The sequence below is a fragment of the Medicago sativa genome, chromosome 1 (genome assembly GCF_051527215.1).
Source record: "Medicago sativa cultivar Bolivia chromosome 1, Bolivia_mono, whole genome shotgun sequence".
NCBI classification, from domain to species: domain Eukaryota; kingdom Viridiplantae; phylum Streptophyta; class Magnoliopsida; order Fabales; family Fabaceae; genus Medicago; species Medicago sativa.
In genome coordinates, this window is record NC_140749.1 from 88,340,469 (window position 1) to 88,357,208 (window position 16,740).

A 16,740-nucleotide genomic window follows, 5' to 3' on the forward strand; every position below is an offset into this window, starting at 1 on the left:
TAGTTTTCGTCACCAGGAGGGAGGGGTATTTTTTTTTCTTTTGTTCTTACGGTGTTGTTGTTGTTGGTTTAGCTTTGTTGGTGGTCTTGCGGGTGTTTTCTAGTTTTTTGGTGGGGTTTGATCCATTATCCTTTGTTTTTGGACACTGGGAAGGTTGGGGGCTTTCCATTTTGTTTTTGAGATGTTGCTGTTTTAGCTTTTCTAACGGTGTTGCATATGTTTTTTTTATTTTTTTTTTGTTGGACTTTTGGTCACCTCTGGTGTTTCTCAAACCATTTATATTCATTCTCATTTTCTTATATATTATATATCTATTTGCGATTTAAAAAAACTAAATTCTTTCACATATATGGCCAATGATAAAGAATAACCAAAGATCCCCTGTATTTAATTGCATACATCCTCGGAAAAAGAGAGGAAAAAAATTGTTGATGGTGTTCACTCATTTCAACTATAGGTGGCCTTTGAATGACCAATTCAACCACATATTGACAAGTTTTTAGTAAGATAACAAGAATGTTGAATTTGGTGAGAACAACAATACACTCCTTACTCAAATTACATTATCAACAAAATGAGTCATTATTAAATATTTCATCAAACACATAAAGTACAAACTTGAAGCAAAGATAACAATTGAACACAAACAAAAAATGCAAGACCATAAAAGAAAATCATAAAAACTCACACAAAATTATTAGAACTCAAACCTGAAAATGATAATGATGGAGTGACCAAAACATAGATTATATATCAATCTTAAAAATTTGATATATAAAAAACACAACTCTTGTAGCAGTAATTCATCTTCCAATAAACACAACTCTTCTTATACAAAAAAAAAAATTAAATACATATACACACAACTCTTGTACCTTCAATCATACACCAAAAAAAATCAAACTATTTTCTTCAAAATTTAGTCGTTCTTTTGAAGAGACGTATCGGATGGAAAACAAAATAAATTTAAAATTATGCTCTTCAATGCAAATCATTTAATAAAATTTTGACTAGTTTAAGCATAAATCTCAAGCATTTAATATAATCTAATTAACTAAATGGTACAAATGTGTATCAAAGTTTTTTGCGGATAAAAGTTTAGATTAACGGATATGAACCTCATAAAAAGTCAGAAAAAGAACCACCAACCTCAATGAGAATTTACAATAAAGCTTACATATAGTGAACCCTTTAACAATGAATTAAATTTTTTAATTACATGCATCATTATAACGCTTAAATTACCAACGAGAGGTTTGGTCTAACGACAGACGTTAAATTAGCACATCATGGCAGCTGAAAGATGTATCCACATTTGTGTCTAACATATCTCAAATAAGATTATCTTCAATGGAATAAATTGTGGAAACCAAAAAATATGTAAATTATCCAACAAATTTTAATTGATTTTAGCACAAATACTAATCTTTATTCCCTGATCCACTTTTTTTTTTTACACTTGATCATGATTTTGAAATTCACAAATGATGATTAAAAAATGACGGGGGAATGAAACAAATTCATATTGGACTTAAAGAGATTAAATACAATTTTGAAGCGATATGGAAATATAGATAAATAAGATGCCCTTTATTCGAATAATAAATAATAAAACACAAATACAATTTCAACTTCCAACTAGATAACAAAGACAATGAAAGACCCAATAGCACTAAGATTTTGTCCTAACCAAGTCACATACATGAAATTAGGTTAAGCATGTGTGCTCCAATTGAAATTAATTTAAAACAATTTGAAACATAAAAACAAATTAACACGGGCATCTTAAGGCGGATCTAAGGGCTCGGATCAAAAGAATCCGGAGGGTCCATATCCACCTCCTCCCCCCATATTGTTGAAACCAAACAAATGAGGTTGCAACATAGGGTTCTGAAAAAACTGTGCTGGAAACATCTGAGCTTGTGGAGGATTTGGTTGATGGTGGAGAGGCATGTTCGAGGGTGAACCGTTTCCAACAAAAAACTGAATGGTTTGAGTAGGAGCACCCTGGATTACAAGCCTATCAGCATGATGAGCAACAAGTTTCTTAAGCTCATCCAAAGCCTTCTTGAATAAGTCAAGTTGGGCCCTATTCATCCCATCAACGGGACCAGCCCACCAAAATTGAGTTTCGGTCGCCTTGCGCAAGTCGCTCAGCTCTTCAGCATGTTTCTTCTCGATGTCCAGTAGTTGGTTGATCTGAGTCAGCTGAGTATTGAGCTCGCGCACATTAGCGCTGCGATGAGCCTCAATGAATTGCATGGTACCATTGTTTTGGGGCGGGACTCGAGAGAGATAACGATCTATGACCGTATCAACATTGGGGTGGCCAAACGAAAATACCTTCTCCCCAGGTGAGAAAACAACGAGAGCAACATCTGCACCACAGAGGGTGCAAAGCTCACTGGCTTTCTTGAAGAGCCCACTACGGCGCTTCGAGAAAGTCACTTGCAAGTTGCTTTCGTTGGTCATTTTTTTCATCTCAATCTTTTGGCGACCTCGGCTTTTCCTTCCACTCGACATGGTTGAAGCGCAAAAAGAGAGAAAAGAAAAGGGTGGGTGAGTATGTTTGTAAATTTAGACTAAGAAATGGTACATTTGAATTGGGTGTGAAGGAGTCCTTTTATAGACAAATTTTGTGAGTATATTTCCGCCCAAATTTTGTGAGTGTATTTTCTAGACGTGGTTCTTTTTCAAACGTTGTGCCTTTTCATTAACATTAAAATATTTGCTAGATTGAGAGATTATCATGAAATCTCTTTTTGCATGGCTTATATGGAAGATAATTCAATGTTAAAAAAAATTGTTCTTTTTCCAATTATATATATATACCTTAGCTTATTCAACAATTGTTAAATAAATTGTACCTGGATAATTCCAAGAATTTGAAATAATTATGTTCATATTATTTTATATATTTTAAAATTAAAAAGAAATTCTAGTACAATGATAAGAATGGTGATGTTCTACATAGTTGAAGTATCCATTGTAGCCTGCCTTTTTTTACTTGACATAAAAATAAAAAGGCAATATACTAAGTGATACGATAAATATGAATTGTCGGACATTTAAAATATTATTTACGTTTATAAAAAAAATTCGCGAGATGGAAAATATTATATAGCTATTATGAATTTTCTAAAAAATGAATGCGAATCATTTAATTTTTACTATCAAATCAGCGGCCAATGGTAACATACGAATTGCGATTATTATTTTTTTGTTCTATTTTTTAAAATGGAAAAATTATTATTGTTATCGCATGAGATTCGAACCACAAAAGGACTGAAAATAACCCATAAAAAGACCGTTGTTAGGTTATTGAAGATAATGTGTGGTAGAAGAGTAAATATTAATTTGAAAACTCCATATTTTTTTATTTATATTTTGTATTAAACATTTCACTACTTAATATTATATTTTTAAAAAATATATGTTATTTATTGTATGTGTCATTTCATACCCCGTTTCGAAATCTTTTCATAATTCTTATGCTCATAATAGTGACCGGAATGTGTATAAGTTTGAGTTCTTAGTTCAAAGTGAAGTTTAATTTCTCTCACAGACGTGTGTAAAAATGATAATTAGTGTTGGGTTAATTAATAATAATTTCCATCTTCATCAATTCTTTTAAGAACAATTTGAATCTACTTATCACTTTTAAAAAATATTATTTAAATTATAATGAAATAAATCAAAACTATGACACACCCAAAAATTATTTTAATTAATTATAATATATTAGAATTTAAAAGGAAAAGTATAATTTTGAAATAAATTAATTTGTTAAAGTAATAATTATCTTTAATTTTATTTATTCTGATAAAAAATCATCTTTAATTCATTACATTGCGTGTATGGTAATTTGTATGTATACTCTGCAAATAATTAAATAGGGCTCGTTATTGTTTTTCCATCACTTAGTACCAAATGCCAGCTAACCCCAGGCTTTGATTTGTTAAGATTCATGTATATAATTTCCAAACAAATAATTTGTTTACATAAATAAAAAAGTATGCTTAATTCTCTATTTAACCTAGCTAGTGGATCCATTTGTCAAATAAAAATTTATGGTTTTACCATTCATAAATGAACTAACAAAAAGTCTAAGTTGGTCACAAACACAAATAAAAATGACTTAGGCACACACACATACATAATAAAAATTTAAAGATAAAAGTAAAAAATGGTGTGACTAATTTATTTTTCTTTTAATTCTCTCCACTTATGTATGTGTGCCCAAATATTTTTAATTTGGGGTTGTGACCAAGTAAAAATTGCTCGATAAACTAATCTAACATGTATTAGTCAAATCAATGATACATACTTTCATGATTCTCATTTTGTTTTGATTTAATAAAGCAGAAAATGAGGTAACTTGTTCTCATAAAATCACATCACATTCTAATTATCTAAGTAACTATGATGAGTAGACAATATTGTGGGAAAAGTCTAAAATAAATAGAAAATAAGTCTGTTTTTGGAGGAGTTAACTAAATTAATAGACCTCCAATAATATACACGTCAAATTTTACATTTACTTTCTAAGTTTTATGTTATCCTCCCTTATATCATAAAATTTTGAGTTTTAACTATCAAGAACATAGGAAAAATTTGCTTCAATCCTTAAAATATATATGGATAGATTGATATAGACACACACTACGAACAATATAGTAGGTCCTCGTTATTTTATATTTGTACATGGTTGAAGTATTCACGATACTCAATGTCATATTATTCTTTACTTGTCGTAAACATCAGTAATTATCAAACCTTTAAGATAATTATTTGATTAGTTTATAAAATAAAAAATTTAAGTCAATCGATGATAGAAAATATTAGTTTTTATATGTTTTAAAAAAATTGGTATCCAACTTAAAGCTCGATCAATTTGGATGATCAATCTCATCTTCAACGGTAGAAATCTTCAAGTTTTTTGCTTTAGGGGAGCATAAACCCAATGGTTTTTTGATAGACTACCGGGTCTATCAAAAAACTATTCGAAAATACTATTTACTATGAATATTCTAAAAATTGAGGACAAATAATATGATTTTAAAATCAAAAGCAGTAAACGGTAATTTACAATACTGTGTTTTTCTTTTGTTTTTTTAACGGTAATTATTGATATCACATGAGATTCAATAGACAAAAGAACAAAAAATAATTTCTTTCAAAAGAAAAAAAATAAAAAATAATAATCTTTGAAAAGACCAAAATTAGTTTATTGATTATGTGCAGTAGAAAAGTGAAAAGTAATTTTAAAATGCCATGTTGTTTTAGGACACGTTTATATTCATATGGACTTTGTTTGAAGGTGGACTTTACTAAATTATAATAAAATATTAATATTATATTTGCACTCTATTTTTTATTATCATGTAATTTATTTTTTACTAAGATCGATAAAGGTTTGCCTTTAGGTCATTTTTTAAAGGTTTATATTAGATCGATCCAAATTTTTGTATTATATTAGTGTTAAACATTTACTACTAATATCTTACAGGTACATTGGTGGTTACTTTTTCAATATGTTACAGATAGGAAGTGGTTGTCTGCATGTAATATGTACGTAATATTGATAGCATGAGTGCGATAACTGATAGATTTAATTATAGTTTTTTTTTTATGTTTGGAGTTTGAACATCGGACCTTAAATATATCATACGTTATTTTTACCAACTGAGTTAAATTTGCGGAGACGGATTTAATTATAGTTTGAATATGATGTTCAGTTTTATAAAATATTATTATTTTTTATTTATTATTATTATTATTATTATTCTTATTATTATTATTATTATTATTGCTAGGTGATATATCGATAGGAGGAGTGTTAGTAACTCATGTTTTGTCTCTCTTACTTCAGCTATTCAATTAGTTTGAATATGTACGTAATGTGTTTTATCAAAAAAAATGTATATAATATGTTAGATCATAGTATTAATGAGTTAGAACTTGTATTTAGGACAAAGTTCAAGTCTTCTGAATGACGATGGTAAAATAACTATTAATATAACTTTATTTAAAAATAATTTCTCTCTTTCTAAATTCTTTAAGGAATAGTTTAAATCTGGTTGTCACTTTTATAAAATAGTATAATTTTTATGCAATAAATTAAAATTATGACATGCCTAAAAATATATTACCTTGGCTGATTAAATAAAATATATTATAATTTAAATGGTAAAAGTATAAATTTTTAAATAAATTAATTTTTTAAAGTAATAGTTATCCTTAATTTAATTTATTATGATAAAAAAAGCATATTAGCTTACTACATTACATCTTTAAAAAATAAACTTATTACATTACATGTATGGCAATTGGTTTATAGAAAAATTCTTTATTTATTTTTGAAAATAACTAAATACAACTCATTACTGCTTATTTATCACTTAAGGTCAAATGCCAGCTAACCCCAGACCTTGATTTATTAAGATTCAAGATTCATGTATGTCATTTTCTATACAAATGATTTTTTGTATAAATAAATAATAATTATTCTTGATTTGTTTTTGAACCTAGATACTAGTTCTTTAAAAAAAAAGGTACTGGTTAATCGGTTTTTCAAAACAAAAAAAAACACTAATCTAACATGTACTAGTGAAATTAATGATACTCCATAATTCACCTTTTTTTTAAGTAAAAATTGAGAATACCCAAACCCAAATTAGATTGGGCTACAACAAAATCATTATAATGACTAGAATAGACAAGTATTTGTGTGTCCATCATTCCGCTTTTCTATTGTTCTTAACATGTATATTTATTTTATCATGTTTGATTATAATTGTTTTTAATATACTACAATTAAATAAATATTTCATTAATATTGCTTCTACTCTTCAAAAACTAATATAATTTCTATTGTAGTTGAATTATTTTTATTATTATTATTATTATTATTATTATTATTATTATTATTATTATTATTATTATTATTATTATTATTATTATTATTATTATTATTATTATTATTATAGTTTTATGTAATAATATTTTTTTAATCATTCCTTCAAAAAAATATTTTTTTAATCATGTTTTTCTAATATATTTTTATACTAATTTTTTTCTTGAGAGTTTGTTCTCGTATTGAGGATTGTCGAGTAACCTAATGGTTACTAAGTGTCACATTAGATTGATTCGATCTACATTTGTTGATAGTGTCTTGTAAATTTCAAACTTTTTCCATTTATTTTACCTAATGTTCTAACTAATTTTGTTAAGTTGTCTGGAACAACCAGTTTCGCTAAGTAACTTTTGTTGCATAGATTTGGTTCAATCAAAAGTATAAAATAAAGCATCAAATTATTTATGCGACTTGTTATAGTTGGTCAAAAAACAAACACATATCATCTGGATAATTACATGTGATGATAAATAAGTGTTAATTAGTAAGTTTTTTCATGTGCGTAATGGCGAAGTCAAAAGACATTCATTATTTGACAGACTTATTAGTAATGTTTGATCATTACAGTAAAAGCACTATATGCAGTTAATTCAACCAATCAAAAAATTATGAACTAATAGTGTGTTTGGTATCTTGTTTGAGTCCTTTTTTATGAAAATTTAAGCAAAAATATAACTAAGATTAAAATTGTCATCAACACCAACTTCAGTAATTTTATTAGGCACAAAAAAAAAATACAGAGCACTTTATATAAATATTTAATCTTGCTAAGACGTTATAATTTCCAATATCATGGTGAAATTTTCTTTTAGTATTATCTTGCACAATTAGGTTTATAATTGTGCAAAGATAATACTTAGAAATGATCCTTTAATATGGTCATTTCATTGCAATAAAAAAAATACTAAAGAAAGAAAATACCTTGAACGATAAGGACAAATAAAAAATAGTAGGAAATTACATTTTGAACTAACAAATGTTCAGTCGTGCTAGAAGATACATCAACCTACAGTGGACAAAGTCGATATAGATTGTGATTTTAAACGATTTTTAGATTGTCATCACTACCTTATATTTATATTTACAAAACAATTTAACGAACCATTCCTTTTAAATTTAATTATTATTAGAGCCAATTTGTATGACTTGTGACAATCTATAATTATTAAAATGTTTGAAAAATATAAATTTTGGTTCCAAGTTAAAGAATATTTTGAGACACTGCAAATTCTTATGAGGATATTGTGTTTACAGGAGAGATATTGTCAAAGAACAAAATTGAATGATGGGGAATTTGTTTTAATCAATTCAAATAGTTGCTATTAATATAGTAAATTTGGATTATCAATCAAGTTATTTATATCAAACACGATCAAGTTAAGAAACTGATTCATGAATATCAAACTCAGCACCCTCAAGAACTAGAGTTGTTGGGAGGAAGCCTAAAGGATCGTCACATTACACTTATTTCTTATTAACAATATTAATGAAATAATACGGTGAAATCGGACAAAAGATTGAGTCAATAGACTCAAAGCATATGGTTTGCAAAGTCATGGTATGACTTAAGGAATTTGTCTTGTTAGTGATGACACGATCTAATATAGTAATTATCTTATTTAGTTTTGAGATGCATATTATGGAGAGTTGTGAGTATTACAAGGTCATTGAGAGAAAATTTTATTCCTACTTGAATGTATCAATTTTATTTTATTTAATCAACAATGATACATGGTTCAAATCCTGACAAGGAAAAAATACTAACATAACAACCGTTCCTTTTGGCCCTAAATATAAATAAGAAAATGCACTTATTTTAGGTTTATGAAATAACGTATGTATCTTAGGGAGTATATACTAACATTTGTCAATAAGAAACAAAACAAAACTTAAAGATAGGATTGGTCATTATATCATACCTTCAAGTTTCACAAACCTACTTAAAATAGCAATAATTAATTACTCTATATAGGACATCAATCATCGGCCTTCAGGTTGCCACCTTATGCTGACTAACACCCTTCCAGTTAAGGAACTTCTAGGGGAACCAAATCCTAACACCCTTCCAGTTAATGATGTAAAGGCTAGGCTATACTCTTCGGTACAATAAGAATCAACTGGTTTTTTGTGAGAAGGAATTATGCCTAAACAGCATTATTAACGTCAACTCTGAAGTTGAGTCCTGTATGGCCAACATGCTAAAATGGCGTTGAAGAGTAATTAGAGACTCGGACAGTAGTTTGAAATGGGGCTTTGTAAAATCTATTGGAGTTTTGTCTATTCTAGGGTGATTGTTTCAAATATTCTAAATACAATTCCATGAATATATAGGTAGAGAATGAGGATTTTTTCATATATTTTGTTCTGCAGAGATATCTCAGTCACATTTATTTCTATTACATGTGGTAAAAATTCTAATGGTCGGAATTTTCAGTAAACCCTTTGCTAAAAATTTAAAATTCTATAAAATAATTTCAATCCCCAAAAGGAGTATTTTAACAAAGACTGCATATCTTTCGTGAAGCAAATCTATGTGGTTGTACCCTGGGTCTGCCCATTTGTTATGGAGGGATTCCACTGGCACTTGTGCCAGTAGTGGTTGTTTGTAAATAACTTACATAATCTCACTAAGTTAATATTCAATAAAGACAGTAGGTATATTCTCACATATAAACATGAATCTTGTTATTCAGCAAGAATAAAGTTTGCACTACTTTATTTGGACAAGCATATAACTAGCTACAAAGGTACTTTTTGGTAGAAATTGGGACAGAGTGGTATACAAAGAGATTAGACAACCATATTTCAACAAATATTTTAGCAGCATTATCCTTGGCATTTCGTGCCAGTTTATAGACAATGTTGTTAAGGCTATAATATTCTTCAATTTTCAGAAAGCCACTAAGCATGAACATTCTATTCATTGGATCTAATCTAATGATCTATTCAGTAAAAATAATATTTTATTGTTTTTATTTCTTGTTTACGTTAACAATTATAAAAATATCACAATTTTGATTTTATTTCTTATTCTTAAATATTTATTTAGAAAACAATGAAAACGTCAAAATATGTTGTTTTCATCACTTCCTTCATAAATATTTGAAAATAGGAAATAGAATAAAAATAATGATATTTTTTTTGTAATTGTTAACGAGAACAGAAAAGAAAACAGAAAATATTTTGTTAAACACAGATGCTCCTTCCAACTTCTCTTGCTTTAGGCAGTAAGTTTCTTCTTACACTTGTTCTGCTTTAGGTTAAGTAGAAAATCTGTAAAGACGTGCTCGTAGTCTGGCATTTTTCCATACCCTGCATTCGGAAAAACCGTAAAACAAAAAGTTAAAAAACAACAAACTTTGATTTCTGTCAGAGACCATGGAATGCAGATAAGTTATACTTACCAGGAAAGTAATTGATATCAATGACATAAAACACATCCTTGGTCCCATATTCACGAATCATATCTACGTTGAACAAGCGAAGTCCCTATAGACGGCATTGCAATTCAGTATTAGTAAATCATCGCCTAGGAAAGAAATATGGTTGCAAAAGTAGAGAAAATAAATGCAATACCAATCTATGACGAAGCTCTTTTGCAAGCCTCTCCAACAAAGGTCTTGGTGGGTGTTCTGAAACAAAAGTGTCACAGTAAGTTGAAATGTTTCATCTTATGGTGGTGGTGGGAAAGGGGAATTTTTTTGGAATCTCACCGGCAATACTAGGATCAAGATCAGCTTCATCTGCAGAAGCTGCTGCACATGAAACTCTTGGAAAACGGTATACACCTGCGACTTTTGATAGCTCGCGTTTACTGATATTAGGAAGAGAGAAACGCCTCACAACCTTTATGTATTCCCCAACAATATAAATCTTAAAGAGAAGACCACCTGCAATGTCCCAAATAAAAAAGGAAAACAAGATTTTAGATAAAAATGTTAAATAACACACAGAATGATTGCGGTCTATGAATCAGATCACACACCATGATTGACAAACTCTTGTAGAACCAGTGGAGGTTCAAGCTCTGAAAGAGAGAACTCGTCATAAGCAAGAAATAGTTCATGCGACTTTGCACTGCCATCCACAACTAGAGGTTTTGCAACTGAAAATTTGAAAGGAAAAAAAACGGTAAATATTCTTTAAAAACATTTCAGTACACATAAAAGAGATGACAATATATTTGAAACAACCCAATCAGGATAATCAGAAGATTCAGAACAACCATGAAAATGCACAAGTCAACTAACTAAATAGTAAACCAATCTTTGGCTAATAAAACAACATTGAAACAGAATATCCGAATGATACAAACAAGGTTCTTTTAAGTTCATTCAGCTATTCTGAGCCAGTGTTGTCAATAGCAGGTCACGGAAAATAGCAGTTAGTTCAAATTTCGCTACATAATAGCCCTATAGCGCCGTTAATCCGCTATAGCTGCTATTTGACAACATTTTGTACAAATGGCATATCGTGGAACAATAGTGATTTGTTAAAATTCCACTGTGCTGTAGCGCTGCTATCACCGCTATTTAACAACACTGTTATGAGCTATAACCAATCAATGCCACAGAAAGGTGCCAATAGCTAGTATATAATATACTAAGTAATAACCTATTAACCAGATATATTCTAGTCTAGAGATAATGACGCATAAAACAAAAATAATCAAAGATACACACCTAACGGCAACTTCAACCCAGCTTTGGTGACTTCATAAGGAATAGTAGATGGATCTTTGTCTTTTGTAATAACTAGCTGACGAGGGATGCCAACCTTGCCTATAAAACAACAGTAGTTAAGTGAGCATAGCAAAAATTTAGTTCACCATGCGATACATAATCAACTTGAAAAAATGAAAAAAAGGTGATGACTATTTACATTCCAAAAAGTACAAAAATAGTTGAGCAAGTGATCCAATACAAGAGCAAGATGTACGCTAATGATTGTAATACTTTTTAATATAATAAAGATTCATGTACAATCCTAAAACTTTCAGGGGAGATTGGAGAATTGCAAAATTTATTTTTGTATGAACTATATAGCAAACAACTTACCATTGCACTCAGATAAGTTTAGATCCACCACATCTTGAAGCATGGATTGGCGGTTGTGTAAATGTTGAATTGCATCAGGAGGATCAAGAACGAATACATCGGGATGTTTTTGCCTGAAATCCTTCATTAATGAAAAAGGGGAAAGAAGTCCAATCAGCTCCATCAAAATACAAACTTCATGGAGAATTTGGAAAGCATGAAGCAATCCCTAATTAGTAATTACATATTTTCGGTGAGCTATGAATATTTGGAAGAAAGGTTAAGTAATAAAACTAATATTGTAATTTATCTATTCATGGAACTATTCAGGAGGCAGAAAAAATAAAAGATAAAACTTCATAAAAAGTCAAATTTCTGAAGAGGTTTACCAGATTCCTCGTGTACTTAATGTATTATTAAACCAGCTGTCAGAAGTTAGTCATCCCTCCGATGCAGCTTTCATTATATCTATCTATAAAATAACCAGACACGGTTGCATTTGGTATATAACATTATTGGCTTCTAGTCCTAACCTATAAGCTCAGCCAGCCTTGTTCTTTAAGAAATTTGATCTCCATGCCATATTATTGTGATAGTCGCTATCAAAAGTTAAAAAAAAAAAAAAAAAAAAAAAAAAAAAAAAACATTTTCAACTAAGAAAAAAAATAGACCAAAAGACAGACAATAATTCGTTCTTTGGGCAACAAACTCCACCAATGCCTAACCAAATTATTTAGATTAACCACAAAAGTAAATCCTCACTTGTTTGAATACTTGGTTTGGGGGACTGATTTCAACTATCTGATCATGATTCATGATGAGGAGAGCAAGAACTCTGCAAATTATGTCAGAAGTTGTGTGGTATCCAGAAGATGTGGTTGTCCGGCCAATCACCTCCATGTCATACTCAACTCCCAAACTAATAATACTAACGATTTCATACAATACCATGAATGTTATAAAAGAAGAAAAAGAGACATTAAAACAATACAAGATTACAAGTACAATGTGAAAGTAGGCTGAAGTGAGTGGAGTTTACAAACCTCAATGATCTCTCGCCATTCCTCGCCTAACAACTGGAAAGAACAAATAGTCAGTCAAGTTATAATATAAGAGAAGATAGAAACATAAGTAGTTCTTGAGATTCTAATAGTGTTGTAACAGTGAGCCACAAATTCAGCAAAACCATAAATGAAACCTTTTTAAAAAAAAAAAAAACAGATATCTACAGAGAATTTCAAACATTAATAATGATAAAAACTATGAAAGAATGTCACATTCACAAACCTTATGCAAGACAATGTCAAATGGACCTTGTTCTGACAGTGGCTTGTTTAGATCAATGTTAACAAAGTATATCCCCTTGCTCCTGCATTACACATAATTTTTAGGCATTCAGGTACAGCAATGTATTCAACCATCAAAACTTTGAACCATGTATTCAACCAAGGAAGTGGTCAGGTAAAACTCCCCCGACAGTGGTAACTCCAAACATTGAACCGATAAAAATATAGCTTAAGTTTGAATCCACTTCTACTGAGATCAACCACTGCTGAGTGTTAATAATTTATGTTTATATTACATATATGAGACACAATATCAAACAAGAGCACAAAAGGCGCAAACCTTGACTATCCAAATCAATATTGTCAACTATGGATTGCGGAAATAGAGGTATGTTCAAATTTCTCTATGCAAGAATGCTATAGAGGTTTGTACTAAATAGAGTATCGCTAAATGATAGCGATTAATTCAAATTCCACAACACTATTAGGCTACAGCACAGATGATTTGGGTTCGCATGAAAACCTTGTCGCTAAATGAGGGCATAAATGATTGCGGAAATATTCGCTATTTAACAACACTAATTCAAATCCAATCAAAAGATCAAGAGTCAAGACAAACTCACTTCACACTTTTACTTGATTCATTCCATGTAAAGTCATGTAAGTTTTTAAAGTAATCATGTGAATTTTAACTAACTTTTATATTGTTCATAACGATCAAGATTTGTTCCTCTGATTCTCGTAAAAAATTACCATCTCACAAAGACAAATTATATTTCCTTGTAATTTTAAATCCCGGTATCTTTCTTATGAACAATGTATGAGTTTTGACCTCGGATTCTCAATATGGACAACTCCAAAGGTTGAGCATAAATTTTGGAATATTCTTATTTAAAATATTACTCCAAAGACAATAACAAGATTACCAAGAAACAAACCAGTTTGGTATGTTTACAAGAAATCTAAAAGTGTCGGTCACGAATGGAGCTCGGGGATCGGTCACGAATGGAGCTCGGGGATCATCACATTGAGCTACAGACATTACATCGGATATATCAGTCATCTCACTTATATGTCGTTCTATGTCAGCTTTTTCATCAAAAGTGAGATTTTTACTCGCACTTTAATATCGATATACCGACAAAAAGTAACAACAAAAGAACCAAAAAAAGAAAAACAGAGTTTACAATGGTATTAAGCAATTATTAAAATTGTTCCAGCAAATAATACACTGCACAGAAAAAGACACTACGTGTGAGTGAACATGAACCCCACCACTAAAAAAAAAAAAAAAATCACTTTAAAACATAAAAAGTAAAACGTGAAACACATGAAAATGATCAAAAAGAAAATCATTGGTAAATAGTAAAAATTGTACCTTGCAAGAGAAATGAAATTTGGCTGAAGAAAACTTTTCTTCTTCTTCGCAGTTAAAGCATACCCAACAACAATTTTCTGACCCAAAAACGGTGTCGTACTCACCTCAGATTTCGCCATCACTTCTTCTTCTTCTTCTTCGCTTGAGATTTCTCCGTTTAGTCTCATACCGAAAATACCCCTGATTCAAAGATCAAATCTTTTTTATCAATTCTTGTCAAATTTCAATATTGAAATGAAATTTATCAATCGCGGAACCGATTATGGAAATTGAGAATGATGGGTATTTATTGTTGTGAGTGATGAAATTGGTGTAATGTGTGTGTGTAATTTATAATGGTTTTATAGAAAAGAAGAGGAATTAGGAATATTCAGTTTGCAGAGAGAAAGAAAAAGTGTGGATTGGGATTTTTTTTGGTTAAAGAATGAAATGAAATGAAAAACATGAAATGAAATCACATAAGTATATATATAATATCATCATCACATGCGTTTCTCTTATCTTTTTTCTCAATTTTACCCTTTTCTGTATTTTATTTGTTTATTTATTATTTATTTTGTTGTTTTGCTTATTATAATTCCATTCCACATTTACATTCCATCATTTCCATGCAAGTCAAAAGACTCATATACTTTATACACAACTATAGTCAAAAATAAACTTTATATTATTCATACCTGCTCTGTGGGGTTGGTAATGCTATACATTAACATGATAATATTGATCTTATCTAGTATTGCAATATCTGTCCTTTTAAGCAATAAATATTTCTTCTTAAAAATGTGGCATATGTAATATACTCTTCCAATTCCTATTATAATAACAAGAAAAACTATATTTTTTAATTGATTGAATAACGGGCAGTGTATTATAGATGTGTTAGATCAGATATATTAATTAATTAAAAAATGAGTTTCTTCCTATAATAAGTATCGAAGGATTCAAACTTGATTTCAATAAAATTTCTTCTTCTTTTTTGTAGTAGAGTTTGTTACAAGTGGGTCTAAAAAGAAAATTGAATTTATTTAATTAACAATAGAGCTATTTCTCGCCAAAGTTTTCATCCCAAAAGGCTTGTGTAATTGGTGTGTTGATCGGGTAGAATAGTTGCACGATGCTATAGTTGTAGAGACATATAGTGTGCGTTTGGTTTCTCATTTGCAATTCACAAAAGCACGTTTACAGGTTATCTAGTGCAATTCTACCGTGATTTCCATCGAACTCCGTTTTACAAACATTGTACCAACAAGACACATAGAGAGATACAAATTTCTTGCCAGATCTAACCGTCTTCATAGATGCTGCAAACTGTAAGGGATCCAAGTCCAATTGGTCAATAATGCAGTAATATTGTGGCATGTTCTCAAATATGTATTTGTGGTGTTGTTTTATTGTGACAACAAGCATTTCCTTTTATTATCTCAATATATACGTTTTAATTAAAGAAAAACACTTTGTTGAAATTTCAACTCCCACTACAGATATTTGCATCATGGTGGGTAGGGCATTTGATACCTCATGTGCAGATACATATAATTTCTTCCGTATTTGGTTGTGTTTGTGTAGTACTTTGCATTATCACTATCATAGTTATAAGTGGCCAAATAAATCAAGATCGGTATCATTTCAACTTACATGATGAAGCTTCACAGTAAATGTCATGTCCAAATGGTCATTGCCTTTACCTTTGCCCCCAACTGACAACGCATAATTAAGTGGGCAACTAATGTATTGTCCAAAGAATTTAAATTGACATTTATTTTAGTCAAAGTCCATTTTTATTCAATTGTCAAAAAAGCCCATTTTAATTCATATGCCAACAGTGAAGGAATATTTGCATAGTAGACTGAGAATATGCTTAGGGTTAGACGTGATTTGGGGGCCAAACTGTTACATTACCCATCACAAATTGACATTAGAATTTAGAAGAGTGTATAGGATAGTTATTAGTTTCCTAAAAAAAGAAGGATAGTTATCAGTCAAATTAGTGATGTTGAACCGTCTAACTTAACGGCCTAATTGACATGTGAGAGCCTCCCTTAACTAAATATGTGTGCTAAATGAAATTAAAGATACCTTTTGCAACGTTCACCAAAAAAAAAAAAAAGATACCTTTTGCAACGC

General features: G+C 30.0%; 2 protein-coding genes across 6 annotated transcripts; both read right to left on the minus strand.

Moving 5' to 3' along the window:
• Positions 1 to 1,594: 1,594 nt before the first annotated feature.
• On the minus strand, positions 1,595 to 2,523 carry LOC146958769 (agamous-like MADS-box protein AGL62). 3 transcript variants are annotated; one of them, XM_085740294.1, is made up of 2 exons: positions 2,007 to 2,523; positions 1,595 to 1,919 (listed from the first exon to the last, which is right to left on the minus strand). In XM_085740294.1, the coding sequence occupies exons 1-2, from the start codon at positions 2,521 to 2,523 to the stop codon at positions 1,810 to 1,812; spliced, it is 627 nt and encodes a 208-aa protein (XP_085596420.1). In that variant the 3' UTR covers positions 1,595 to 1,809. The 3 variants fall into 3 exon arrangements, with proteins under 3 accessions (XP_085596420.1, XP_085596419.1, XP_085596418.1); XM_085740293.1 differs by having other exon boundaries at positions 1,595 to 1,899; positions 1,978 to 2,523; XM_085740292.1 differs by having other exon boundaries at positions 1,595 to 2,523.
• A 7,053-nt stretch (positions 2,524 to 9,576) lies between these two features.
• LOC146958770 (inositol-tetrakisphosphate 1-kinase 4-like) lies at positions 9,577 to 15,052 on the minus strand. Of its 3 annotated transcripts, XM_085740301.1 has the most exons (11): positions 14,617 to 15,052; positions 13,240 to 13,321; positions 12,996 to 13,028; positions 12,715 to 12,846; positions 11,974 to 12,094; positions 11,599 to 11,697; positions 10,902 to 11,021; positions 10,630 to 10,806; positions 10,493 to 10,548; positions 10,321 to 10,405; positions 9,577 to 10,228 (listed from the first exon to the last, which is right to left on the minus strand). In XM_085740301.1, exons 1-11 carry the CDS (start codon positions 14,781 to 14,783, stop codon positions 10,137 to 10,139), a joined length of 1,164 nt encoding a protein of 387 aa, XP_085596427.1. In that variant the 5' UTR covers positions 14,784 to 15,052; the 3' UTR covers positions 9,577 to 10,136. The 3 variants fall into 3 exon arrangements, with proteins under 3 accessions (XP_085596427.1, XP_085596425.1, XP_085596426.1); XM_085740299.1 differs by lacking the exon at positions 12,715 to 12,846; XM_085740300.1 differs by lacking the exon at positions 14,617 to 15,052 and having other exon boundaries at positions 12,715 to 12,880; positions 13,240 to 13,295.
• Between the last annotated feature and the right edge of the window lie 1,688 nt (positions 15,053 to 16,740).

What these genes read in the sequence shown, in the direction of transcription:
- LOC146958769 (XM_085740292.1), bottom strand. Translation starts at nt 2,523, where the DNA reads ATGTCGAGTGGAAGGAAAAGCCGAGGTCGCCAAAAGATTGAGATGAAA.
- LOC146958770 (XM_085740301.1), bottom strand. Translation starts at nt 14,783, where the DNA reads ATGAGACTAAACGGAGAAATCTCAAGCGAAGAAGAAGAAGAAGAAGTG. An exon ending in TTGACATTGTCTTGCATAAG is followed by an intron (nt 13,029 to 13,239) that starts GTTTGTGAATGT and finishes TGTTCTTTCCAG; the next exon opens with TTGTTAGGCGAGGAATGGCG. An exon ending in TCTTGATCCTAGTATTGCCG is followed by an intron (nt 10,549 to 10,629) that starts GTGAGATTCCAA and finishes CTTTTGTTTCAG; the next exon opens with AACACCCACCAAGACCTTTG.